Source organism: Pan paniscus, chromosome 1 (assembly GCF_029289425.2).
Source record: "Pan paniscus chromosome 1, NHGRI_mPanPan1-v2.0_pri, whole genome shotgun sequence".
Taxonomy (NCBI): Eukaryota; Metazoa; Chordata; class Mammalia; order Primates; family Hominidae; genus Pan; species Pan paniscus.
In genome coordinates this window covers 149,320,532-149,346,924 of record NC_073249.2, presented here as the reverse complement: position 1 = coordinate 149,346,924, position 26,393 = coordinate 149,320,532, and the positions used below count along the sequence as shown (strand labels likewise).

Genomic DNA, 26,393 nt, shown 5'->3' with positions numbered 1-26,393 from the left:
ATACCCAGAGAGAAGGGCTCGTTGTGAGCTGAGAGAAACCACAGAAATAGCTATCTCAAGTGGCATAGGCAGAATTGTATCAAATGATATTTAAAGCCTCTTTTTTTCCTAAGTATAAGTAACAACTACACATTGTTTAAAAAAGAAACAAACTAGAAAATTTAAGACTACAAAGGTAAACATTAAAATTATTGAGAATTATTCCACCCAAAGATAATCACCAATGAACATTATGATATATTTCCGTACATTTTGGGGTTTTTTTTTCCGTTTTTTATGTACATTTTGTTCATGGCATAATTAGCCCAGAAACACCCCAGGCCATAGATGAAGAGGGCCTGGTAACAGATTATTTCTGTCCCTGCGTTATTTGCTACTCTTAACTGATTAAAAAAATAAAAAGAGAGCCCAGTGACTCATTAAACATGAGTTTTGCAGACACAGAAAATCAAGTTCCTTGGCAACTCTGCTTTTGTAGAGGAGATAATAAGCTTTTTTCCTCAGCGATTCTGCTGCTGCAATGTCTCAACTTTGTAAATAGTTTGACCGTTTCCATTAGGTCCTGAAATGCAATGGTCCTCATTGTTCAGGTCACCATGCTGTCAGGAGAAGCCCTATGAATTGAGGCAAGAAGAGTGAGAAGTTTCTGCAGTTTCTGGTATTACTGAGGAAAGTGGAAGCAGAAGGTACCATAAGGTCACATTTCACCGCTTGGTTGCAAAATCTACTGGGTAATTCATAACTGACTGGATCCCCAAGTTTGGAGTCTAACACAAGTAAAGGAAAACCCAAAATTACTTTTATACCTTGAATTCTCTGTACTAAATTCTTAATTTTGATTCTTCTTTCAGTTGGCTAAAGTAACTCAACTAATTTTTAGTTCAATTTCTCAGTGAATATCTGAGAATGCCATTATAGTGGCTTCACACACAAATGACAGTTTCACTGGAGATAATTTAAGTCATAATAATTATTTTTCTACCAAAAGTCAGTAAACATTGCTCTGTTTTTTTTTATTGTTTGTTTTGAGACAGGGTCTCTCTGTGTTGCCTAGTCGGGTTTGCAGTGGTGCAATTACGGCTCATTGCAGCCTCAACTTCCCTGGGCCCAAGTAATACTCCCACTTCAGCCTCTCAAGTAGCTGGGACCATAGACATGAACCACTGGCGATAGGGAGCAGTCCAAGTTTTCAGAATTCTTGTGACTATTCTCATTTATGGGGGTCTTTAGGAGTATTTTAGTAGGAAGCTGGGAAGCTGTATTGGGATGCTGGCCAGATTCCATGCGAGGTAAGAGCAGGGACAATGGAGGGAATATTTTCCATCTCTGGTTAGTTGAATCTGCAGGTGCAGAACTTTGGATACAGAGAGTAGACTGTATATATTTATGTGTGTATGTGAGAGTACATACACACACACACACACACACACACACACACACAGTCATGCATCATTTAACAGTAAGGATACGATCTGAGAAATGCATCATTAGGCAATTTTGTCATTGTGCAAACATCAGAGTGTACTAACACAAACCTAGATGGTATAGCCTACTACACACGACAGCCTGTCACTGTATTGAATACTGTGGGAATTGTAAGACAATGGTAACCATTTGTGTATCTAAACATATCAAAATATGGCAAAGATACAGTAAAAATACAGAATAAAAAATTTCAGTGGTAAACTTGCTGTATAGAGTGTTTACCATGAATCCAGCTTTCAGGACTGGAAGGTGCTCTGGATGAGTCACTGAGTGAATGTGAAGGCCTAGGATGTTACTGTATACTACTGTAGGCTTTATAAACACTGTACAGTTAGGCTATGCTACATTTGTAAAATATTTTTCTTTCTTCAATAATAACTTTGGCTTACTATAACCTTTTTACTTTATAAGCTTGTAAAATTTTTTCACTTTTGACCGTTTCATAGAACTTAGCTTAAAACACAAACACATTGTACAGACATACATAAATATTTTTTCTTTATATCCTTATTCTATAAGGTTTTTTCTATTTTAAAAAAAATCTTTTTTTTTTTTGCTTTTTAAGCTTTTATTCTTAAAAACTGAGATGGAGACACACACATTCGCCTAGGCCTGCCTACACAGGGTTAGAATCATCATGCCACTGTCTTTACCTCCGTATCTTGCCCACTGGAAGGTCTTCAGGGGCAGTAACATGCATGGAGCTGTCGTCTCCTTTGATAACAAGGCCTTTTTCTGGAACATTCCTGAAGGACCTGCCTGAGACTGTTTGACAGTTAGCTCTTTTTTAACAAGTAGAAAAAATGCACTCTGAAATAATAATTGAAAGTATAATACAGGAAATACATAAACCAGAAACATAGTCATTTATTGTCATTATCAAGCATTGCGTACTTTACGTGATTGTACGTGCTATACTTTTCCAACACCGGCAGCACAGTGGATTTCTTTACACCAGCATCACCACAAACACGTGAGTAATCCATTGCGCTGTGACATTGTGATGGCTACCACATCACAAGGCGCTGGAAAATTTTCAGCTTCATTATAATCTTATGAGACTGCCATTGTATAAGCAGTCTGTCATTGACCAAAACATTGTTATCAGTGCATGACTATATATACCCACACGCCCGCAATTAACAATGCCCCTCACAACCTTGCCTCCCTCAAGTAACCAATGTGAACAGCTTATTGTGTATCCTTCCACCTCTCCTCACTTCCTCCTTTTCCTCCTCCTTCTGTTCTCTTTCTCTCTTTCTTTTCTTCTTTCCTCCAGCCCCTCATTCTTTCTCTCTGAAATCAAACTTTTTACTACGGACACACACACACAACCATGGTGGGGGAGGGCTGATTTCATGCAAATACTCCCAAACTGTACGCATTTCTGTGAAACACCTCCAGGTTAACACATCACAATATTGTTTTCTTTTTAATAGCTATATAATATGCCACAATATAGATATTCTATAGTTTATTCAACTAGGTTGTTTCTAGTTTAGTTTGGTTGTTTTTACCTACTACTAACAACGATGCAGTGGAAAGACATGCTTAATTAGATTTTTTGCTAGTAGGAGCGACTGCTGAGCTATTTTAAGCAAAGGCTGATTTTTTTTAACTCATTCATTTCTACTCCCCTGGCTCTCCATGTTGCCCTGGGAAGAGTTCTTTGAAGTATAACAAGTAAAACAAGGAGCTTTGGAATTTCCCAGCTCCTTGATGCTTAGCCTCTTTTAGCAGTGCCCCACCTTCACTGGGGGTGCCTATCGGTTTCAAGTCTGAAGCGTCCCTGCATTTCATCTGGGCCTGCCTTGGTTGACAACTAGAAACCTAGATTTAGATACAGCCCTCCCTCCTGCTGGTGCAGTGAAGAGAAAGGTGTGCCTGAAGGAGAGAGTGACTTAGAGGAACCCTAAGGTTCTATCCTCTCACTTGACAAATGAAGCATAAATCTTCCATCTGGCTCTGAGAGACTTAAGAGACTTTTTCTTTATGACTCTGCTTAAAATAGTCTTCTCTCCACCCCCTTTCCTTCCTGATTGTCAGACCTTTACCAGATTCCCGCAAAGACGTTTTGATTCAATGCAATACTGTTTGCACCCCTGCGGTCCTGCTGAAATGAGTTGTGCTTGCTGCGTGTGTGTCTCCTCCCCAAACAGCAAGCAGAAGAGAATTCCAGGCCCTTTTGACTCATCTGTACACACTCTTGATTTCTTCCTCTGTGGTTGCTATAATCACATAGCAGATTTTGCCTTTGCCCATGTTAGGTCACCCCCTTCACTGAGGTCCACTTTAACTCAGAACCCCTCCCAGAGTCTCTGACATGAATTCTACCTGCAAAGAATTGGCGCCATTCTATGTAAGGTCTTTGACATGCTCAGCAGACATTTACTGGGCATCTCTAAGGTCCAAGGCATGCCACTTAATGTTGGGAATTCATAGGAAAAAGACATGTGCTTGTAATCCCAGCACTTTGAGAGGCCGAGGAGGGCAGATCTCTTGAGGTCAGGAGTTTGAGACCAGTGTGGCCAACATGGTGAAACTCCATCTCTACTAACATTACAAAAATTAGATGGGTGTGGTGGTGTGCGTCTGTAATCCCAGCTACTCGGGAGGCTGAGGCACAAGAATTGTTTGAACCCATGAGGCAGAGGCTGCAGTGAGCTGAGATCGCGCCACTGCACTCCAGCCTGAGCGACAGTGTGAGACTCTGTCTCTACACAAAACAAAACAAAAAAGACTTGTGAAACTCTGTGACACATGAAACCCCAGAGAATTAGTAGGCGCCATAATAGGATCTACAGAATGCTCCAGGCCTTTGGGAGCACAGAGCTCGGGCCTGGGAAGGCAAGTAAATGCTTCAGAGAAAAGAGGACATTTGAGCTGGGTCCTAAAGGATGAAGAGAAACTCAAGCCAGATGAAGGAGAAGGAACAAAGCCACTGACACATGAAAGCACCAGGAATGCTGGCCCAGATGAAGTGCCAAATAGATGAATTAAAGTCGTGGCAGATGAGACTAAAGAGCAAGATTGAAGCAAGTGGTGAAGGGCTTTGAATCCATTCATTTATTCATTCTTCCTGCATTCAGTAAATTTGCTAGATCAGCACTGTCAAAAGAAATAGAATGTGGGCCACATGTATAATTTAAACTTTTATAGTAGTCACATAAACAAAGAAAAGTAAAAAGAAACAGGTGAAATTAATTTAACAATATATTTTATTTAACCTAATGTATCCTAAGTATCATTTCAACATGTAATCAATATAAAGTTCTCTTTTTTTTTTTTTTTTTTTTGAGACGGAGTCTCACTCTGTCGCCAGGCTGGAGTGCAGTGGCATGATCTCAGCTCACTGCAACCTCCGCCTCCTGGGTTCAAGTGATTCTCCTGCCTCAGCCTCCCGGGTAGCTGGAAGTACAGGTGTGTGCCACCACGCGTGGCTAATTTTTGTATTTTAGTAGAGACGGGGTTTCGCCATGTTGGCCATGATGGTCTCAATCTCTTAACCTCTTGATCTGCCCGCCTCGGCCTCTCAAAGTGCTGGGATCACAGACATGAGCCACTGTACCCAGCCATAAAATTCTTAATGAAATATTTTTACATTTTTTTATGAACTATGTATTCAAAATCTGGTACTTAGGGCTTTACCTCAAATTTAGTTGCTAAGTTTCCATAAAAAATACTGGAACTATATTTATATTTCATAAAATTTACAGTTGAAAAGTAGATTTCACATACCCAAGTCATTCCAAATATAGTTCTTAATTTTCCAAAAATTGGGTCAAATGCCAGGTTTAAATTTTAGATTAATTTTAATTAAACAGTATTAAAAATCAGTTCCTTTCTTGTGCTAGTCAGATTTCAAGTGCCCAGAAACCACGTGTGGCTAGGGGCTACCATATTGCATAGTTCTAGACTACCCAAGGATGTTTGGACTGAATACTGAAAGTACTCAGTTCTAGGAGGGAAGCACTGAGTAACTTTAAACAGGAAAATGATTGAGCAGGTGTTTTAGAGAGGTCATTTTTAGAAAGGATGTTTTTTTTCATATCTGCTAAAAGATGTTATTCAAAACTTTAGGCAGAACGGAGAGGAAGAGAAAAGGAAAAACAGTTACTTAAAACGTTTAAGTGGACAGACTGCACATACTATGGGAAGTCCTAATTATAGACAGGCCATTAATGTGCTGATTATAAGTCATCCTTATATTTTTGCTGAAGTTTGTCCTTAAATCTCTCTAAAGTCAATGTATATATAGTCCTCCTTCTTTCTATGGCTTTGATAACGAGGAGAACTGTGTGGCCTGACTGGATATGTGAACTGGATGACCCCCGTGAGCAGTCTTTTACATAACCCCGACTTTTGAAAACTGCATTTGATTGTTTTCCCCAGATCATGCCCAGGTTCTGCACACTGAGGTCTACCTTGCTGAGCCGCTGCCGTTATCCTCTGGCAGTGAGGGATCCCTGTGGTGTGAGGCTGTGTCTTGTTTAACAGGGGACATTGTCCCAGAGGTTCCATGGTGCCAATACATGAAAAATAAAATGAAACTCAAGCAATGGTTTCAACAGTGGGGGAAAATTCAGGAAAAACACAACTAGACATAGGCAATGTTTGGACCAGCCAACCGTTTTATGATTTACAAATCCATGGAACTAAAGAGGAAGAGTAAACAAAATGTGTAATTCCCAAAGCAGTGTAATTGCTTTCCTCATTTAGTCATATGTTCTGTTGACTGCTGGGTAGAAATATTATCACTGACTGCTCTACTTTTCCTTCAAGAAGTCAGGTAAAAAAACTCAGAAATTTACTATTTCCTGTTCACTTGCTTTTAGCTTTTTTTTTTTTTTTTTTTTTTTTGAGACTGAGTTTCATTCTGTCACTCTGCTCACTGCAACCTCCGCCTCTCGGGGTCAAGCGATTCTCCTGCCTCAGCCTCCCGAGTAGCAGGAATTACAGGTACCTGCCACCACACCCATCTACTCTTTGTATTTTTAGTAGAGACTGGGTTTCACCATGTTGGCCAGGCTAGTCTTGAACTCCTGACCTCAGGTGATCCGCCCTCCTCGGCCTCCCAAAGTCCTGGGATTACAGGCATGAGCCACCGTGCCTGGCCTGCTTTTAGCTTTTTAATAAAATATTTTGCTACACTGGTCAGAACATCACTTACTGTGGGATTTTTATATTATGTCTCAGACCAAAAATGGTAAATTCTTTTTTTTATGCTTATTTCTTCCTTAAAATTTTTAACTTTTGTGGGTACATATTGGGTGTATATATTTATGGGGTACGTAAGCTACTTTGATACAGGCATGCAGTGTGTTAGGATCACGTCAGGGTAAATGAGGTATCTATCACCTCAAGCGTTTGTCCTTTCTTTGTGTTATAGATAATCCAATTATAGTCTTTTAGTTATTTTTAAGTGTACAATAAGTTATTGTTGACTAGAGTTACCCTCTTGTGCTATCAAATACTAGATCACATTCATTCTATCTACCTAAATTTTTGTATCCATTAGCCATTCCCACTTCCCCCTCTCCCTTCCCAGACACTGGTAACTATCAATCTACTGTCTGTCTCCATGAGTTCAATTGCTTTAATATTTAGCTCTCAGAAATAAGTGAGAACATTCGAAGTCTGTCTTTCTGTGCCTGGCTTATTTCACTTAACATGACCTCCAGTTCCATACATGTTGTTGCAAATGACAGGATCTCATTCTTTCTTATAGCTGAATAGTACTCCATCATGTATGTGTACCACATTTTCTTTTTTCTTTTTTTGAGACAGGATCTCACTCTGTCACCCAGGCTGGAGTATAGTGGCACAATCATGGCTCACTGCAGCCTCAACCTCCTAGGCTCAAGTGATCCTTCCACCTCAGCCTCTTTTATTTATTTATTTTTTTTTTTTTTAAGGGACAAGGTCTTACCCTGTTGCCCAGGCTGGAGTGAGTGCAGTAGCTCCATCACAGCTCATTTTAGCCTTGAACTCCTGGCCTCAAGCCATCGTTCACCTCAGCCTCTCCAGTAGCTAGGACTACTGGCATGTGCCTAGCTAATTTTTTTCTTTTTGTAGAGACACTGTATTTCCCAAGCTGGTCTCGAGCTCCTGGGCTGAAGCAATCCTCCTACCTCAGCCTCCTAAAGCATGGGCAGTTTACAGGCGTGAGCCATTCCATCGAGCTGGTAAATTCTTGAAGTCAGAAGCAAATCTACTTACCTAGTTTCTAACTAAATTAAATACATTAAGACCTCATACATTCTGATTTTGCTGACTCAGAATTGCAGATCTTTCGGAGAAAGGTCACGATGAAACTTACTTTTGACTGTTCATGATAAAAGAGGGTTACTATAAATTTAATATTATAATAATTGATTATAGAGGAAACACACCCTATGTTGCAGGACGTATTACTTTTAAGTTTACACAATTACTGAGGAAGTCTCATTCACAGAAAACAGTCAGTAAGCTGATTGTGCAGGATTGTTCTCTGTTTGCTAAGGACATTAAACACCAGCACCTTTATAAGCTAACTGGTTTAAATTTGCTAAAGCTCTAAGCACGAAGAAAAGTTCCTGTAACTTTGAAAGCATTTAGTAAATTGGTTCTTTTCCACTTCTTTTGAGTTGCAGTTATATACAAAAAGATAAATGCCACTTATTCTCGTAAAATACTCTACACATGGGAATTAGATGAGCAAAGAGAATCTACTTTGAGACTTAGGAAGAGTCGAGCTAACCTGTAGAACGAAAGGAGAAATTTGGAGAGTAGACAAAAGGCTTTGTTCCCACCCAATTCAACTGGGCTCTCTTTTCCTCCTTAAAAATATACTTCAGGCCTGGGGCAGTGGCTCCCACCTGTAATTCCAGCACTTTGGGAGGCCAAGGCAGGCAGATCACCTGAGGTCAGGAGTTTGAGACCAGCCTGGCCAACATGGTGAAACCTCGTCTCTACTAAAAATACAAAAATTAGCTGGGCGTGGTGGCGCATGCCTGTAATCCCAGCTACTCGGGAGGCTGAGGCAGAATAATTGCTTGAACCCGGGAGGTGGGGGTTGCAGTGAACTTAGATCATACCATTGCACTCCAGCCTGGGCGACAAGAGCAAAACTCCATCTCAAAACAAAACAAAACAAAATTGCACTTCAGGAATCCAGGCCTTTCCCAACACACACACACACACACACACACACACGCCTTCTATAAGACAACAGAAATTGCCTCACTGACTTTATTCTCAAAACTTGGCATCTTGGTCCTAAGGAGGATCTCAGATAACTTCACAGAGTTTTCTAGTCACCCAAGTAAAAGACTGCTTTTCCCATCTAGAAAGCCTTATCATTTGATTTTGTCTTTAAACCTGCCCATATCTTTGGGCTCCACAGGGGCAAGCACTACAGTATATGACTCTGACTGGTTGGCAATAAGCAGGTTTTTAATTTCATTAATAAACCCCCATATTTAAGCCACACAACAAAATGAGGAGGGGGATTGGGGTTGGAAATAGAGGTGGGCAATGGTCCACTGAGAGTTCTGGGACCCTTCCGAGCTCTCCCCAAAACATTAGCTCTGGCCTGATTGACAGAAAATAACTAGCACTGCCCTTGAGGTGCTGTGTGCTGAGTCCTCTGTGCTGAAACCAAGTCGCCTTGTTTTTAGAAGGCAGAATCCCTTCTCCTTCCATAAAGCCCAGACTACAGAAAATGGGCTCTAAGAACATGTTTCTTCCCCCACAACAGTTCATTTCTATGAGGAAAGGAAGAGCAAATGTGGGAATAGAGGATACATTCTTTTGTTTACCTTTTTTGTTTTTTGCCTTTCTACCTAGAGCCAGGCACGGGGGGATACTACGCTGAGTAATGACCTCGTGCTCATGGAGCTTACTGTCTAGCTGGATGTTGACAAAGGTTCTCTGCTGACCAAACTTTAGTCAAACTCTTAAACCTTCTCCTAGGCCCATCTGTGCACTTCCTCGTAAAACCCAGTTTTAGCAAAGAACTCTGCTAAATCCCTTTAGCAAGATCCCCTACCCTGAATATCTGATTGGGGTGCTCATCCTCCATCATCCCCAGGTGCTGTCTGATCATATTGGTCTGTCTTCAGCAAGAGTCCTGTTAGGTCGGTGTAGCCAGAACTTTCCTTACTCCTGATGTTATTACCTCTTAGTAATTTTCCATCCACTGACTCCCAGCCTGCTCTTTGACTATAAATTCCCACTTGCCCACGCTGTATTCAGAGTTGAATCCCATCCTCTCCCCCACTGCAAAATTCTGTTGCCATAGTCCCTATACCCATCGTAATGGTCCCCAATAAAGCCTCCCTTACCGTGCTTTAACAAGAATCATTGAACATTTTTTTTCTTTAACAATATACAAATACTTGGGTTAAGACTGGGTTTTATCTGGCCAAGAAGTGAAAAGTTAAATGTTGCAGTGAATTGCAACGAGTTAATGGCCACTGTGATAGTCAGTGGGGAAGATAATACAGAAAGAGCCTTTAGTTCACTGTGATAGTAAAAGGCAGAAGGTAATAGAGTGCATTCAAAGGTTGTTGTAATGAGCAAATGTGTTTTTGTCAGAGTCTAAAAGAAATCCTGGACAAGGATCAACCCAATTTATGTGAGTGTAACACTGGCATTATGTTGAATGACCAAGTTATCAATTATGAAACACAGAGGAAATAGAACATAATACATGTGTTCTTGGCCAGGCACAGTGGCTCACACCTAAAATTTCAGCACTTTGGGAGGTTGAGGTGGGAGGATTGCTTGAGGTCAGGACTTCAAGCCCAGCCTGGGCAACATAGCAAGACCCCATCTCTACAAAAACATACAAAAAATTAGCTGGGCATGGGGGCACACGCCTGTAGTCTCAGCTAATCAGGAGGCTGAGGCAGGAGGATTGCTTGAGCCCAGGAGTTAGAGGTTACAGTGAGCTATGATCTCACTACTGCACTCCAGCCTGGGTGAGAGAGCAAAACCTTACCTCTTAAAAAAAAAAAGGGTTCTTTAAAAAAATTTGTATATTAACAGTGTTAAAAGGCACATTACGAGTATGAGAAACATAGGTATGGTTTTCTTTTGAAAAGAAGATAAATTTGAAAAATCATATATAAAGTTGGGAATGTTAAGTAGTATTGGTTGCAGAAGACAGATTGGAGGAGAGAAACGTTTCAGGGCCAAGGAGCAGAAACAGACCATGCTAAGTCAGTTAAATGCAAGGGACTGGTGGAATTCAGCAAGAGGCTGGAGAACAGATAAATAATGAGGAAGATGCTGCAAAATATCAACCACTTGGTGAGGACAAGAACGGGCCCTAGAACACAGTTGGGTTCGTACAGATGAAGCAGAGGGCGTAACTGAGGCTGAAAAGTCCCACTACACATGTGCCTCAATTAGGTAGTGATATTGTAGTGAGAAAATTCACATGCATTTGAAGTAGATGGTCACTTGGGATCATTCCGTAGGCTAATTATATTCCTCTTCTGGGGAAGATATGGAGCTGATTTGGGGCAGTTTGTGCCAAAGACGAAAAATTGGATCACTAGGGTGAAGAACTTACATTATGCACAGAAGAGTTGTATTTGAGTCTGTCCTCATGGAACTTCTTGGGGACCCGTGACAGACCTGATGCATTTTCCACTGATATGATCATGGACAGTGTAAATAATAAATCACGTGTTTGTGGATTTACACCTTCTTACCCATCCCTGCTACAGGGGAGGAAACTTGAGAAGGGGCGGGAATGTGAGTTAGCAACCCCTTCCTTTCCTCCCTCCTCCCAGCGTTTGATAAGGTGAGGTCAGGTGACTGTACAGTGGGCTGTGGGCAGAAACAGATTTGCTGAAAAGAGATGAGGAAGGCAGATATCCCAAGGCATGTTTGGAACATTCGGGTTAAATGCAGCATAGCATTATTCAGCAATAAAAAGGAACGAAGTATTGATATCCACTACAACATAAACGAACCTTGAAAACATTATGCCAAGAAACCAGTCACAAAAGACCATATATTGTGTGATTCCATTGATATAAAATGTCCTGAGTAGGCAAATCTATGGCGACACCTCATTCCAACCTATTTTTCCAGCTTCCTCTTTTTCTCTGCCTGCCCCCATCACCCCATGCAGCATTTGCTCTGTCCTCAACAAATGACCCACTGTTCACTGAAAAATCTATGTGCTTTCAGATCTCTACACCTTTGCCACCTTTATTATCTTCCAGTACATGTCTATTCTTCTAGGCCCAGCTTAACTGGCAACACCAAACTAAACAGAACAATCCTGACACCTGCTGAGAGGAGCTCATCCCCACTAAAAAGTGAGCTCAGATTTGGAATAGCGTAGAACATCCAGGCTGGAACCAGACCTGGAGGTTATCTAGTCCTAGTTCAGTCCCTTCATATGATAGAGGAGGAAACTGAGGCCCCAAGAGGATGAATGGCCTGTCAAGTCCTGAAGCACACTGAGGGCAATCCCAGGCACGCCTCATACAGGGCTCTTTGCCTTGCACTTCAGCCTTTCTGCAGTTTTTTTGTTTTGTTTGGGTTTTGTTTTTGTTTTTGTTTTTTGAGACGGAGTCTCACTCTGTTGCCCAGGCTGGAGTGCAGTGGCGCGATCTCGGCTCACTGTCAGCTCCACCTCCCGGGTTCACGCCATTCTCCTGCCTGAGCCTCCCGAGTAGCTGGGACTACAGGCGCCTGCCACCATGCCCGGCTATTTTTTCTTTTTTTTTTGTATTTTTAGTAGAGACGGGGTTTCGCCATGTTAGCCAGGATGGTCTCCTGACCTCGTGATCCACCCGCCTCGGCCTCCCAAAGTGCTGGGATTACAGGCGTGAGCCACCATGCCCAGCCTCTGCAGTTATTTTTGATGGAACAAATATTTATCAAATATTTGCTGTGTACCCATATTTTATGATGTCAGCCCATTCCTTAAAAACTCTTACATGGGCTGGGCACCTGTAATCCCAGCACTTTGGGAGGCTGAGGTAGGCAGATAACTTGAGGCCAGGAGTTCAAGATCAGCCTGGCCAACATGGTGAAACCCCATCTCTACTAAAAAGACAAGTGGCCAGGCATGGTGGCGCACACCTATAATCCCAGCTACTCGGGAGACTGAGGCAGGAGAATCGCCTGAACTTGGGAGGCAGAGGTTGCAGTGAGCTGAGATCGTGCCACTGCACTCCAGCCTGGGTGACAGAGCAAGACCCTGTTTTAAAAAACAAAAAACAAACAAAAAACAATTCTTACGTGGTTCCTCATTATCGTCATGCAATAGGGTACATAAGCCTCTTCATAGCCCAGCCTGTCCCTACAATTCCAGCTTCACTCCTTGCTACTCCCCCTCATATCTGGCCATCCACCATTTTGAACTGGTCAGCATAGTGTAATGTAGTCAACACGTGCAAAGACTTCAGAATCAAAGGCCTGGGTGTGAACCAGTTCTCTCCACTTACTTAACCACATTATCTTGAAAAAATTTAATTCATCTTTCAGAGCCCCTGTTTCATCATCTGTAAAACTGGGATAACAATACTTCTAAGATCATTGATAGGATTACTTTGGTTATTTAAAAAGCATTTCTGTGCCATTACTAGTAATACTTATCATTTTAAATGATGACAATTATTACTTTCCTCAGAAAGCTTCTCTGCCCTCCCCACATTATGGAAGGTGCCCTTATAGCTCCTGTGTTTATCTCCTAACAGTGTAAATTCCTGTTGAATGTTCATCTCTACCACTGAGCGTGAGCTCTTAGAAAACAGGACCATTGTTTCTCGTTCAACTTGGTTAACTGCAAAACATTGATGATAACCAGGAAATGCTTGTTGGTTGAAAGGAAAAGAAGAAAGAAGTAAAGCAATAAGCAAGGTGCTGTGGGGGCCATGAACGTGGCAAAGGCAAAGCCCCTACCATCCAGATGTAGAACATCTAGCTGGACAGACAAATTGCAGATTGCTGTCTTTGAGTCTCCTGTAAGGATAAAGTATATTTATGAGAGGGGAAAAAGAACTTTAAAAAAACTTATTTTTTCCTTATTGTGGGCTATATCATACATACAGGAATGCATAAAAGTAGTATGTAGAGTTTGAGGAATAAAATGAACACTCAGGTTAGCACCATGCAGGAAAAGAAATAGAAGAGAGTTGCAGAAGCTCCACCCTCCCCATATGTCTCCCCTGTCACAGCTTCCTTCCTCTCCCCAAGAAGTAACTCATGTCCTGGATTTCATGATAATCATTTCCTTGCTTCTCTTTATGACTTTATTGCCTATGTATGGATCCCTAACCAATATAGCTTTGTTTTTGAACCTTATATAAACTGAACCATACTGTATTCATATTCTTGAGACTGGCTTGTGTCTCTCAAGTTTGTGAAATTAATCCATGTTGAAGATAGCTGTGGTTCTTTTTCTTTTAATTACTATAGTATTCCATTATATGACTATGTCACAATTTATCCATCTATTGCTAATGGACATACAGGATTTTTCCAGTTGGGGAATGACAAACAGTGCTTCCGTTAATATTGTTGTATCCATTTTCTCCAGTATCTGAACATGCAGCATTCTTTTTGTTGATATTGTTGAGAATTCATTCTACCTCTGGAAGCAGTGAAAGCCCTAGGGGAAGAAAAATTCAAACTAGTTTGCACAAAGAAGATTTAAATAGGTAGACAAGAGTCTCAAAGTGTGCTTGAAAATGTGTGTTTTAAAACTTTGTGTTTCTCAAAGTGTGCTCCAAGATGGCCCACAACAAAATCATGTGGAGAATTTGTTAAATATACAGATTAAAGACCCAGCCCAAACCCACCAACCAAGACCCTCTGCAGTTATGGCCTGGAAAGCTGTGTTTTAGCAAGCTTACCACCCCCCGCCCCCCACATGACTCATGTAGATCACCAACCCTCTACCTTTTTTTTTCCTTTTTTCGTTTGTTAGCATTTAGTTAAGCTCCCTCCTTGTGGCTTCAAGCCACCAGAACACAGCCTCCCTACCTCCCCCCACATATACACCCTTAATCTTCTCCCAGCTCTCCTGCCGAAGAACTTGGCCTTCGTGACAGCAGGCTACTTTGGGAGTTTCCCTTCCTCAGAATTCTGCAGTAGCCCATCGCACTCCATCAATGATGGGAGCAGCTCCAGCCTGTTTTATTTATTATTATTATTTTTTTGTCAGCGTGTGATTACTCATGTCTCCTGACTGACCAAGGTCCACATTTGTCAAGGTCAAGAGTTGGGCAGAAGCTCTGGTTTCTCTTTAAGAGGTAATGCCTCATAACCAACTTTACCAAAGTAACCTGGGTGACACTCGTGGAAGTTGATGCACACCACCAGCATTTCCCTGGCCTCCCAGGTGCTTCCCGTGCTTGGCCAGGCCTTTACTTTCTGTAGATGATACAGGTGTAATGGAACAAATCTCAGCGGTGGGTGCAACGTTAGGAGAGGAGAAGGGGCAGTACTTTCGTGCCCAGAAAATCAGCTTCCCTTCATATGTCCTCCTTGGGCTAGCATGCCAACAGTCTCCAAGCGGACTCTACCTTAGCACACCTACACACTGCGGTCCTAGCCTTTTGCTTTCTTCTCCACATCTCTCTCCCTCATCCCTCAATCTCTCCCCATTCCCAAATGCTGCAGAACACTCAGAAGTCTCATTTTAAGTAACTCCGAAGTCTTTCCATGACCCCTAGCAATGTTTTACCTTAATAGGCACTTATTGTTTTAAATAGACTTTCGTTTTTAGAGAAGTCTTAGCTTCACTGCAGAATTGGGCATAGAGTTCCCATATACTAGTTACACTGCTCTAAAAATCCTGTACTCTACCTACTCATCCCCCCCCCCCCGCCCTCTGTTCATCGATCATTGATCTTTTTAAACCTGCCTCCAGTTTTGACTTTTCCAGAATGTCATATAATTGGAACCATACAATATGTACCCTCTTCAGAGGAGCTTGTATCACTGAGTAATATATATTTAAGTTTAGCGCTGAATATTCCCCTGTCCATCTGGATATATCAGTTTATCCATCCATTAAAATACTGAAGATCATCCTGGGTGCTTCCAAGTTTTGTCAATTATGCATGAAGTTGCTGTCAACATCCATATGCAGGTTTTTGGGTAGATGTTCAGGTTTCAGCTCATTTGGGTAAACACCAAGAAGTGCAATTGCTAAAAAGTATGGTAAGAGTATGTTCAGTTTAAGAAACTGCAGTGTCTTCTGAAGTGGGTGTACCATTTTGTGTTCCCACAAGCAATGAGTGAGAGTTCCTATTGCTCCATGTCCTCGCCAGCATTTGGCGGTGTCAGTGCTTTGGATTTTGGCTAATAGATGTGTAGTGTTCCTTCATTGTTGTTTTAATTGAGACACCTAGTTTTAAAACTACTCTTCACTTTTTTCTCTGTGTTTTGGGGGGGGGGTCTTGTGTTTTAAAATTTTGCAGAGCAAATTATGAGCAAGTGATAGTGATCTTTCATTATTAAACATGATTTACAAATATTTCAGACTAACTCTCTTTTTTTCCTTTTAAATACAGATAAATGCAGAGGGAACACCAGAGGACGTTTTTCTTCAACTCTGCACAGCTATTGACTCTATTTTCTGAAGGCAAAAATGCATGTTAGAATGGAAACAGAAAAACATTAAAAAGTTCATTCCTTAACACAATGTTTCAAGTTAGTTAAACCTTTTGTGTCACCCCCCCTCCCCACCAACCACCACCCCCTAAATCCTGACAGCACTGTTTGCTTCCCAGCTAGACCTGTGTGAGAGGTGTCTGGAAATCATGCATGGTGTATTTGGGACTATCAACCTATTCTCCACACTTCAGACAACTGTCTGCACTCACAGCACGCACACTTTGTATCATGCAGGCCACACTCAGAGCTAGTCAGTACATGAACAGTGGTGCAGTGCCAGTCTGTGTCCGTTGTGATCACAGGCCTTGCTAGACCCTGATCATCTGGTTCTCCTCTCATTAAGCATCCCTAACTCCCAGTCACACCTTCCTCTCCCCAAGATTTACATACTGTTCCCCAATGGAGGCCCCTGGCATAGGGGACAGCCCTGGGCATCTTCCTTTGGTGTCTGGTTGTTTTGTCAACTCTCATCCACTGGTGGCTCAGAGCCATAAGGTGGGTTATTACACAATGCCTTGTACATGATATAGAGGCATCAAGCAAGTAAAACTTGACAGAAATTTTAAAATATGAAGATGTATAGCTTTTCCAAGATGGTAAAACCCAGGTTAGTCATCAGTAACATTCTCTATTATTATTTTTTAGAAACTTGGAATACTGTCATTATGGCTAAGAGAACAAATCTGATAAATTGTGTAACCTAGTCTCTTCTCTACATGGTGATGCATTTCAGCAATTATAAATTAATATAAATGACCAAAAGTAACTTAAAAGCATGAGATATTTGCTATTTCATTCATTGGGCACATATCAAATTATAATTTTGATTTTAAATGGTCACCCATGTATTTGTTGCCAAGCAAGTAAAAAAATACCATAACAAACCTGATGTGGGTGGGAGGGGCATGTCAGTAAGTGGTGTGTTCAATGTGTTTGTTTCATATGGGCCCTTTCCAGGAGTTTGCAAACCTTGTCATACCCATATGCAAAATTGTGTTTCCTTGCATTAAACTAGTGAAGTTTGGGTTCTCTTTTGTGCTATCAGTTGTAAAATCAGAGCTTCTTATATATTCTACTGGAATAACTGCATCTTCCACTCAGTCACTACAAAAAAGCATAGTTTCAGTTTGCATGAATTTTTTTTTTTTTCTTCAATGGTTGTGCAGATAAGGATCCATTTCTGGGATAGAATTGTATTTTTTAAGTCTTTTTTTTTTCTTGAAATGGATATGTACAAATAAAATAAATGGAAGACAGGATAACTCTTTTTCTATTTATTTGTAACTCACATCATTCTGGAAAGCATTTGAAGCCTTATTCCAAACAATTAGAAGCGAACACAGAAATAGTCAAGATTTACGATACGCTTATATGGTTTTAATTTTAGCTATAGATCAGTTTTGAGTTATTACAGAGAGAACTCAATGTATTCATGATACATGGTAACTGTCATATTTCCTCTTTCTCTAGCACTCATTCTGAAACAGAAATGTTAGTGTTTGCTAAAGAAGAAATTAAATTTCTTTGGTTACAATTATGCCTCTATTAACAAAAAGGGGCATGTTCCCACAACTCCCAACAGTTGTCAAATACTTTAATACTACCCCAAGTTGTCACACTCTCTATCGGGGGAGCATAATAAGTACTTGAGCAAACTGGAAAAAAAAAGGTTACAGGATGAAAATCATCAGTTGTGCCAGAAAACATAAAATGACTCTTTGTAGGGATTGACATTCTTGAAACACATACCATATACTGGCAGACACAGTCCATGCCTAGCACAGCTCTGACTGCACAGGTAAGGAAAATGAGACAGCAGAGGGGCAGAAAGGTCCAGCCATCTTTTACAGGCTTCTACGGCTGTAGCTGACAGCCACCTTGAAAAATTTAGCAAGGGTAAATGGCTTTGCCCCTGAAGAGTATCTAGAAGTGCAAATCAACTCTTCTCTAGAACACATTACTGATTTGAATGGCTTGAAATGATATCACTACTTTAAAGTCATAAGATTTTAATACTGGAAAAGACCTTAGAGGTCTCTGTCTAGCAAAAGACCTGTGTGTATGTAGAAGACATCAGAACACAATCTAAACTCCTTTACAATGATGTGTATTCAAGGCCACATCTGAGCTGGCTTGTGCCCTCTTCGATGCCATCAACTACTACTCTCCTCTTGCTCATTTGGCTTAAGCTACTCTGGCCATCTTAATGTTGCCAGAACAAGCCACGGTCTACTGGCTCAGGGCCCGTGTGCTACTGCTATCCTTCTGCCCCTTCCTACAGATTATTCATGCAGCAAATTCCCTTGCTCTATTCTGGTTTCTATTTGAATTTACCCTGGCCAATAGAGGATTTCTTTGCTTATTCCATCTAAAATGGCAGACTATTCCCCATTCTCCCATTATTATTTTTCTCTGAGCGTTACTTATCTTCAAAGCATTTATCCCTGCCTGAATTGAAGTAATAGTTTTTATTTACTTACTTATTGCTGGTCTTCTGCATTAGATTATAACCTCCATAAGGACACGGCTTGGTATCTCCAGTCCCACACACAGTAATTATTATTGAGAGCTAACATATTTAACATACTCTCTGCACCTCCAGTTTTCTCATGTATACAATGGAGAACATAATAGTAATGAACCTCATAAGAGGAATTGAGGATTAAACAAAAGTTAGTAAGACACACGAATCATTTACTAGCTCCTAATGTGCAATGAAAGGTAATTCTTTGTCAACACTTACTGAGTGCTTCACTTCCACAACTGGGACTAAGACCCAGAATTTTCACTCCAGTGTCCTTTCCATTACCTTGCTTTTTTTTTTTTTTTGAGACAGCGTTCTCCCCCAGGCTATTATGCCATGGCACCATCTCGGCTTACTGCAGCCTCAACTTCCCAAGTTCAGGTGATTCCCCCAAACTCAGCCTCCTGAGTAGCTGAGACTACAGCCACGTGCCACCATGCCCAGCTAATTTGTATTTTAAGTAAAGACAGGGTTTTGCCATGTTGCCCAGGCTGGTCTCAAACTCCTGGGCTCAAGCAATCTACCTGCCTCGGCTTCCCAAAGTGTTGGGATTACAGACGTGAGCCACCATGCCCAGCCCCATTACACTACTCTTAAAAACATGGAAGAGAATCAAGATACACAGCCTATCTAGGGTCCCACAGAGAACCAAAACCACCTCTGCCACCCAGGGTTGAATCACAGCCTTCGGGTAAGATAGAGTCCAATTCCCCTGTCCTCTCACAGAACTGTCAAGATGACCTTCTGATGCAAGGCCTCTAAGGATCTCACAGACACACTCAATCATAGGTGGTGTCTCTTAAGTTCCTGGAGGAAAAAAATGTAAACTCACCAAAATGTTGGTCATAACAACCAACACATATTTATTGAGAATCTATTAAATGCCAGGCCCTAGAGATACAGACAGACATGGATCGTCTCTGTTCTCATGGAGCTAAATGTATTATAACTCTGAAAAGTCTAGTTAACTAGCTACATTAACTGTAGAAAAAAAAAGTTGTATCTTTTTTCTGGGATCATATAAATAGAAGAACATTTTTCATCAAGAAATAAAAACAGTTTACAGCCTAAATAGGACAATGTCTTCATAAGCTTGTAGAAAACCCTACTGAAATCTGAAGACTTCCAATCCCATCCAGTGCATCTATAGATGAACAACAGGCTTCAAACTTCAATATCCACAATAAGAAATAGTTTTATATAGCACACAACACTTATATTTATGATTGAAAAAGACATTTCACAAAACAATATTTATCTTTATTACATGTGATGTACCATTTTCTCTATTTCATTTTTTCAAATGTTCATACCTAGTAAATTTTTGTGTTCTGTGAATCAATTTAAACAAAAAGGGGAAGGGGGGAAAACAGACAAGGCATACTATTAGGTTAAGTGAGAAGCACCCAACATGCATAGAAGAAAATCCTACCCAAGGCAGGAAACACAAGCCTTAGTCCCAGCTTTGCCTGAGACTTTGCAAGCCTGGACATATGCTCAGGTTTTTACTCTTAGGAAGCACACCACGTCAGGAAAACAGAATGTAAGGCAACACCTGCACACCTCCACTCCTAACACCTAGTGTTGCCTGACACAAGGGGAAATTCCTGCTCAGGAAACAGGATAGTAAGGCAGACGCTGACTCTGAAGTAATCTGCCTAGGTTAAAATCCAAACATCACCGCTTTACTAACTATATGACCTTGGGCAGGTTAATTAACTTCTCTCTGGCGAGATTTCCTCATATGACAACAGGATAATAAATGACCCTGCCTCATAGAGTTGTTAAGAATTAGTTATCATAGCTTGCTTGGCACATAGTAAACACTGTATCAGTGTTTTCTATTATTATGCATCACACAAAAGGAAACCTCCTCTACCTAAATCTTACAGCAATGGTTTTAGATATTAAAAGTTTCTTAAGATGTGCAAATAACTTGAGCACAATGTATCAGGAAATAGATCTTATCTACTGAATACCACTGAATAAGCAATGCTTTAGCAAGTAGGTCTTTTACAGTCTGTTTTAGCTTACAGTCCAATAATTCTATGTAGGCAGATAGTAGCCTACTGGCAAATGACAGCTCTGCCCATTATTCCTGCAACTCTCAAATTAAAACAATAACAAAACACTACCTACTACTATCTGAACTTCAGGGCCTTTTAAAGCCATGGGAGCTATTTGCCTGGAGCTGAAAAATGCAAAACAAACACATCTTCTGCTCAAGCCGAAAAATCTTCTTAACTCAAAAATCTCAAAAAAATGTTTGCCCTTGAAAAATGCATTCAAATGGTTTGTCTATTCCATTTATATAACAATTGTATCACTCATATCCCTCTTCCAAAGCATACATCATACTTTATGGAATTTTTGAATGGATCTGAATGGCTTTCCAAAACTAACTGGTATTATTTCTACACAAACATAGAAGTTACCATCAAGCGTTACTATCTTGCCTAATTACAAGTTGAAGGCAGATCTTCTGGCATATTCACAAAACATTTAATATAAAAATGCCCAGAATGCTAATGATTCCCCTCTTCACCCACTAATAATTCCAGGGTGAGAAGTTAAGCTCAAGTCCATTTACTTTTCCTTCCGTTATGATATATTATATCTATATCATCAGTGATCTTTAATCAATATATTACTTTAAAATTCTCATATTTCTATATTTAAAATTCTATTACTTTTCTCAATTAAAAAAAAATCAGGGTATGATTTTGGTACCCTGCTATGTACTGAAGAGAACTAGTAAATAATGTTCCCTTGATTTAAAATAGGAAAAAACAGGTGATTCTAAAAATTGGGTCAAAAATAACAATCAATCTTAGAATATTTATACTATCTTTTCCTATAGTTAACAGTAATTTCCAGGAAACAAGGTGATTTTTCAAAAGCCATCTGTTTAAATACATGGGGGCTTATCTTCATGAGACACAACTAGAAAAAAAATTTTCAACTTTAGTTTTCACACCTGAGCATTAATAATTGCCTTTTTCTTTAACCATGGTCCGTGTTTCCTTTTTGTAAGCTAGTTTAATTTAGTGTTTCAGCACACACTGAGTAAAAAACTTTACCATTTTTTACAGGGTTGCTTAAGATCACCCTCTATTCCATAATATATTCCTTATTCTTCATAAACGACAGAAAGAAAACTCTTAAATATGTGAAGCAAACCATTTTAAAAAATACCAATTTCTGGTTTTAACACTGGTAAAAAAAAAAAATCCAAAATCTAACCAAAAGGAAGTCACAACAAGCATTCTATAATATAAACAGACAGTATCCACATAGTTTATTTCTCACAGTTCTCCTGACAAATGAACATCATTCAAGAACATACTGTATACACAGATAAGAAGAAACATACAAAATGTTTTAAATGATGCACAACAAAATCCAGCAGTATAAAAGAATGCATGTGAACCCTTGCTCACTGTGCAGACTAAATTTAATCACTTGTTTAAATAGTAATAAAAATACAATCTTTTATGGATCTTGTGCAGACTACAAAAGAGGGAAATTATTACCATATATATGATTTTTATATTAGGCAGTTTTCTTTGATGAGTTGTACTGACAACTCCAAATACAGAGGCAGAAGGCTGTGTATTTTAAAGGAATTAATGTTGTGAATTAGAAACTTTACACAGTTACTACCACTGGCACTTTTCACCATAGTTTGTACACATCACATGATCATCTTATATAACATTACATTTAAAAAATATATCTGAGTGACAATTTTATAACATTCACACACCATGAGCTGGTTAAGGAAGCAATGCCACAGTTGCCTCCTGTAGTGCTTCACTGTTGGTAATTAAGGACAATTCATTGTGGTTAAGAAATTAGATATCAATATGATTAAGCAGCTCCAATTTACTAAAGGCCATCAATGACCACCACTGGGACAGTGAGTTCTTTTAAAGTGTATATCCTAGAAGCAAACACCATCATTGGTTAAAACTTTGTCTAAAGAAGTCAGTTTCTGTGCTGAAAACTATTTTCACAAAACTGAAGGCTACTAAACTGTTTTAATATAAATACTTTGTCTTCTCATTATCATATTTATGACCAAGTTCTTTGAAACCTTTGGAATTTACTCTCTCTTTAATGTGTGCTCTCATTCCATCTCACCCATTTAAGATCACCACCTAAAACGCAGTGGTGAAAAATTCACCAGGGAAACCTTTGCTCACCAGGAATGTTCAGCTGCTGAACAGTGATCTAGAGCCACAACGGTGCAGAGCTGTACTTGACGAGAACACTCAGGAAGCTCTCATGCTGTGAGTGTCATTTCTGGGAAAGCAGAGAATCTTTCCAAACTGTGCACATAATTAACAATGATACCATTGCTATGTGTTGAAGAGGACTAGTAAATGATGTTCTCTTCCATGTCATCTGTTTGCTGGAAAGTAGTTTGGGTCAAGGTAATTGTAACTGGTGCCCTGAGACACACAGTAGTCTCTGTCTAAGAATGTCTCTGACCTATAAATAGGTTCTAATTGGTGATCTTCCTTGTGAATATCTGTTTCATGTAGACTGTAAAGAAAAAAAGACACACATCATTACATGGTAGTGGATGCATTTTAGTCTGTGTATTACAAAGCTTCCTCACAGCTCTCCCTGTTTAAATCCATTAATCTATCAAAATCTCTAACGGAAAGTTACTTGACATGTGGTATGATTACAGAAAAAAATTAATTGCCTAGAACAACAAAATTTAATTCACTAAGTGTGGGTATTAATATTTTCTATGTTTGGAAATCAAATTCACTAATGGCTGAGAAGCTCTTTTCTTGTCTAAGTTGAAGACTGACAATGAAGAAAACACTTACCAGTCTGAACAAGAATCACAGAAATCCAAAGACATTTCTGGAGGACAATCCTGGCAATGCCACCGAACACCCTGGATGGGTTCTATGCCACAGTTATCACACTATAACAGATTCAGAGAGAAAATGTATTAAGTTATACTGTTCCACGATCTTTTTTATTTTCCACAAGGAAACACATGATGTGCACACAGACATCTTCTCTTCTCTCTCCATGCACAGGACAGTAATATAACACACAAATGGTTATCTGTTAGAGACAATTTCTAGCAAACTAGGTAAAATTCCATCCACTCAATATCAAGATATGGGTGAGTGAGAGGAACATTAGAAGGGATAATCTTCAATCAGCTTAAATTTATTTAAAAATTTTTAAAAGTAAATCATCTCCAACTTGGGTGTTTTGTTATTTGTAATCATCTACTTGAAAGGTACCTCAGACCACTGTATGATGACTATGGTTGAGAAACAGAGAGTTAATACCATAGTTAAAACTATCCAAATACTGGTTAAGGAAGCAATGCCACAGTTGCCTCCTGTAGTGCTTCACTGTTGGTAATTGATACAGAATTGTTTTAGCAGGTTCTCTTGGCTAACATAAACCCAGGCAACAATGAAATTCTGTCTAAACTTTTATCTTATTGAATCGCTCTCCCAAAGCCTAAAGACTCCTAATAACCAATGCCCATCATGTCAAAAAGGCAGATCTAGCTCTTTCTCAGCGTGGTGGCATTGTGACAGTCCTCAGTGTGTTCTGTGCACTTTTGGAAATCAAAGGATCTATCATTTCTAGTTTCTTTGATCATCTGGTCAACTATAGTGGCTAATAGAATGGCAAACAAGCCATGGCTGGGTTTTGCAGCAAAATTAGGAGAAGTGAAGCAAGTTTTTCTGAAAGGCCAGAGCTGCCAGTTAGGAAAATCTCTATTGGAGAAGCATGGTCACTGAAAGATCAAGAGGGAAAATCATTTAATATAGTATGGTTACTGGCTACTCTAGAGGATCAAAGGTATAACTTTGTTTTTAATTTGGTTTACCAGTCACAGCACACATCAGTACTTTCATGTGCACCCACCAACACCACCAAGTTTATGGTCTCATTATTACTTCCTCCAGTCCAACCAAGTCAATTCTAATGCCTAAAGGCTTCTCAAACTTGCCAATCTTTATTTCCATGGCCACCAGTCAAGTTCAGGACACCCTCCTCTTTTGTCTAAATTATCAAAAGAATCTCTAACCAGTTTCCTTGACTCTAGTCTTGCCTTCCTCTAATTAAGTTTCCATACTATGGCCAAAATGATGAGGGGAAAAGCTGGTCAGTTCCAAACCCACTGCTTTCCTAAAGATCATCACCCCCAATAGTTTAAGTAACTAGAATGATTCTTTCCAAAACGTAAATGTCATGTTACTTTCTGCTTAAAATCATTCAATGGTTCCCCCCACCAACCTCTCAGGATAGTGTGAGCTCCTTGGCAAAATTTATAAGGCGGTGCAAGCAGCCTCTAACTACTCTCTAGTATGTACTCTAGCCACGCTCAACTATTTTGTTTAACTTCTCTAAATTCCTTATGAGAATGAAAACAGAGTAAGGGCAAGAACTGAGTCTGTCTTGTTTACTGCTGAATCTCTAGCACTTAGAAAAGTGACTGGAACATAATGTGTATTACAAAATTCTGCAGAATGAGTATATGCATTTCTATTAGCCTCTCAATCAGGAAGGGAAAAAGACCCATTTCTGACCCATGAACAACAGCAACAAAAAGAGAAACGGCTAAACAAAAGCCCCTCACATTTTACCTCAATTGATAGCTACCTGTATGTCTGTCTTCACTCTACTAAATAATAAACTCTTCACATCAGGAACGATGGCACCACTGCTTTGCATAAATGAATGGGATAAAAGATAACTTTTTCCTACATGCTTAGCAATTCTGGAGTTTAACACTACAGAAACCACTTTAAAGTATCTCTTATCACCCTTTTAAAATTAAATGAATACTGCAGCCTGGCCAACATGGTGAAACCCCCATCTCTATTAAAAATACAAAAATTAGCTAGGCATAGTGGCACACACCTGTAATCCCAGCTACTTGGGTGGCTGAGACACGAGAATCGCTTGAACCCGGGAGGCAGAGGTTGCAGTAAGCTGAGATCACGCCACTGCACTCCAGCCTGGGCAACAGTGAGACTCTGTCTCTAAATAAATAAATAAATAAATAAAATGAAATGAATCCTAAAATTAAATAGAACTTACCTTAAAGCCCACATGTTGCACAAATCCACTTTCAGCTTGCATTTGCTGAAGTTTCTGCTTCTTTAACTTTTTAAACTGTAATAGTTCTTTATATTCAGGTAAATTCCTATACATGATAGGAATACTTTCGTCATCCTATCAAAAAAAAAAAAAAAAACAAAACAAAAATGTTGGTTTGGTAATTAAAATGAATTAAGTGTAAGTAATACTGATACAGAATATTTTTCTACTGATATTTTTCATTTTTAAAATATCTCTTAGTACTCATAGAAAATTAGTGCTGTTATTAGCAGTATTTTCCACTAATGCTTTTGGACGGTTTTTTTTTTTTTTTTTTTTTTTTAACACAACAGTAATTCTGAATTGTAGCAGACTACTTCAATGCAGGTAAAAGGGAAGCATGGCCATGATTACCACCTCTGTCACACACTATTGCAAACCCAATCCCATCTTTATATTTTCACGGTTACTTGAGTGACTTGTAATCTACTTCTCCCTCATTTAAGGAAGTTCCTCTTCTCCAATCTAACAGATTTTTACATTTGCTCCTGTAAACATGACACTTTCTTAATAACAAGCAAACCAACCTCTGCTCTTGTTTTTTGCTCTGTACTCCCAATGATCAAAGTAGAACATTTCTCTCCTACCCAACAAGATG

At 39.7% G+C, this 26,393-nt stretch overlaps 2 protein-coding genes across 10 annotated transcripts in view; one reads left to right on the top strand and one right to left on the bottom strand.

The window, feature by feature from the left end:
- Positions 1-17,378, top strand: part of AK5 (adenylate kinase 5) — a 280,519-nt gene extending 263,141 nt beyond the window's left edge. For all 3 annotated transcript variants that reach the window (XM_008959931.5, XM_003807785.6, XM_063607211.1), the window contains exon 14: positions 16,014-17,378. In XM_008959931.5, the coding sequence (XP_008958179.1) occupies positions 16,014-16,082 (69 nt within the window). In that variant the 3' untranslated portion in view covers positions 16,083-17,378. The remainder of the gene's footprint in view (positions 1-16,013) is intronic.
- Positions 17,379-21,910: 4,532 nt separating this feature from the next.
- The window catches only part of ZZZ3 (zinc finger ZZ-type containing 3), a 121,844-nt gene continuing 117,361 nt past the window's right edge, over positions 21,911-26,393 (bottom strand). For all 7 annotated transcript variants that reach the window (XM_034967979.3, XM_003807787.7, XM_008959928.5 and 4 more), the window contains 3 exons: positions 25,736-25,870; positions 23,485-23,585; positions 21,911-23,188 (listed from right to left, as the gene is read on the bottom strand). In XM_034967979.3, the coding sequence (XP_034823870.1) occupies positions 23,044-23,188; positions 23,485-23,585; positions 25,736-25,870 (381 nt within the window). In that variant the 3' untranslated portion in view covers positions 21,911-23,043. The remainder of the gene's footprint in view (positions 23,189-23,484; positions 23,586-25,735; positions 25,871-26,393) is intronic.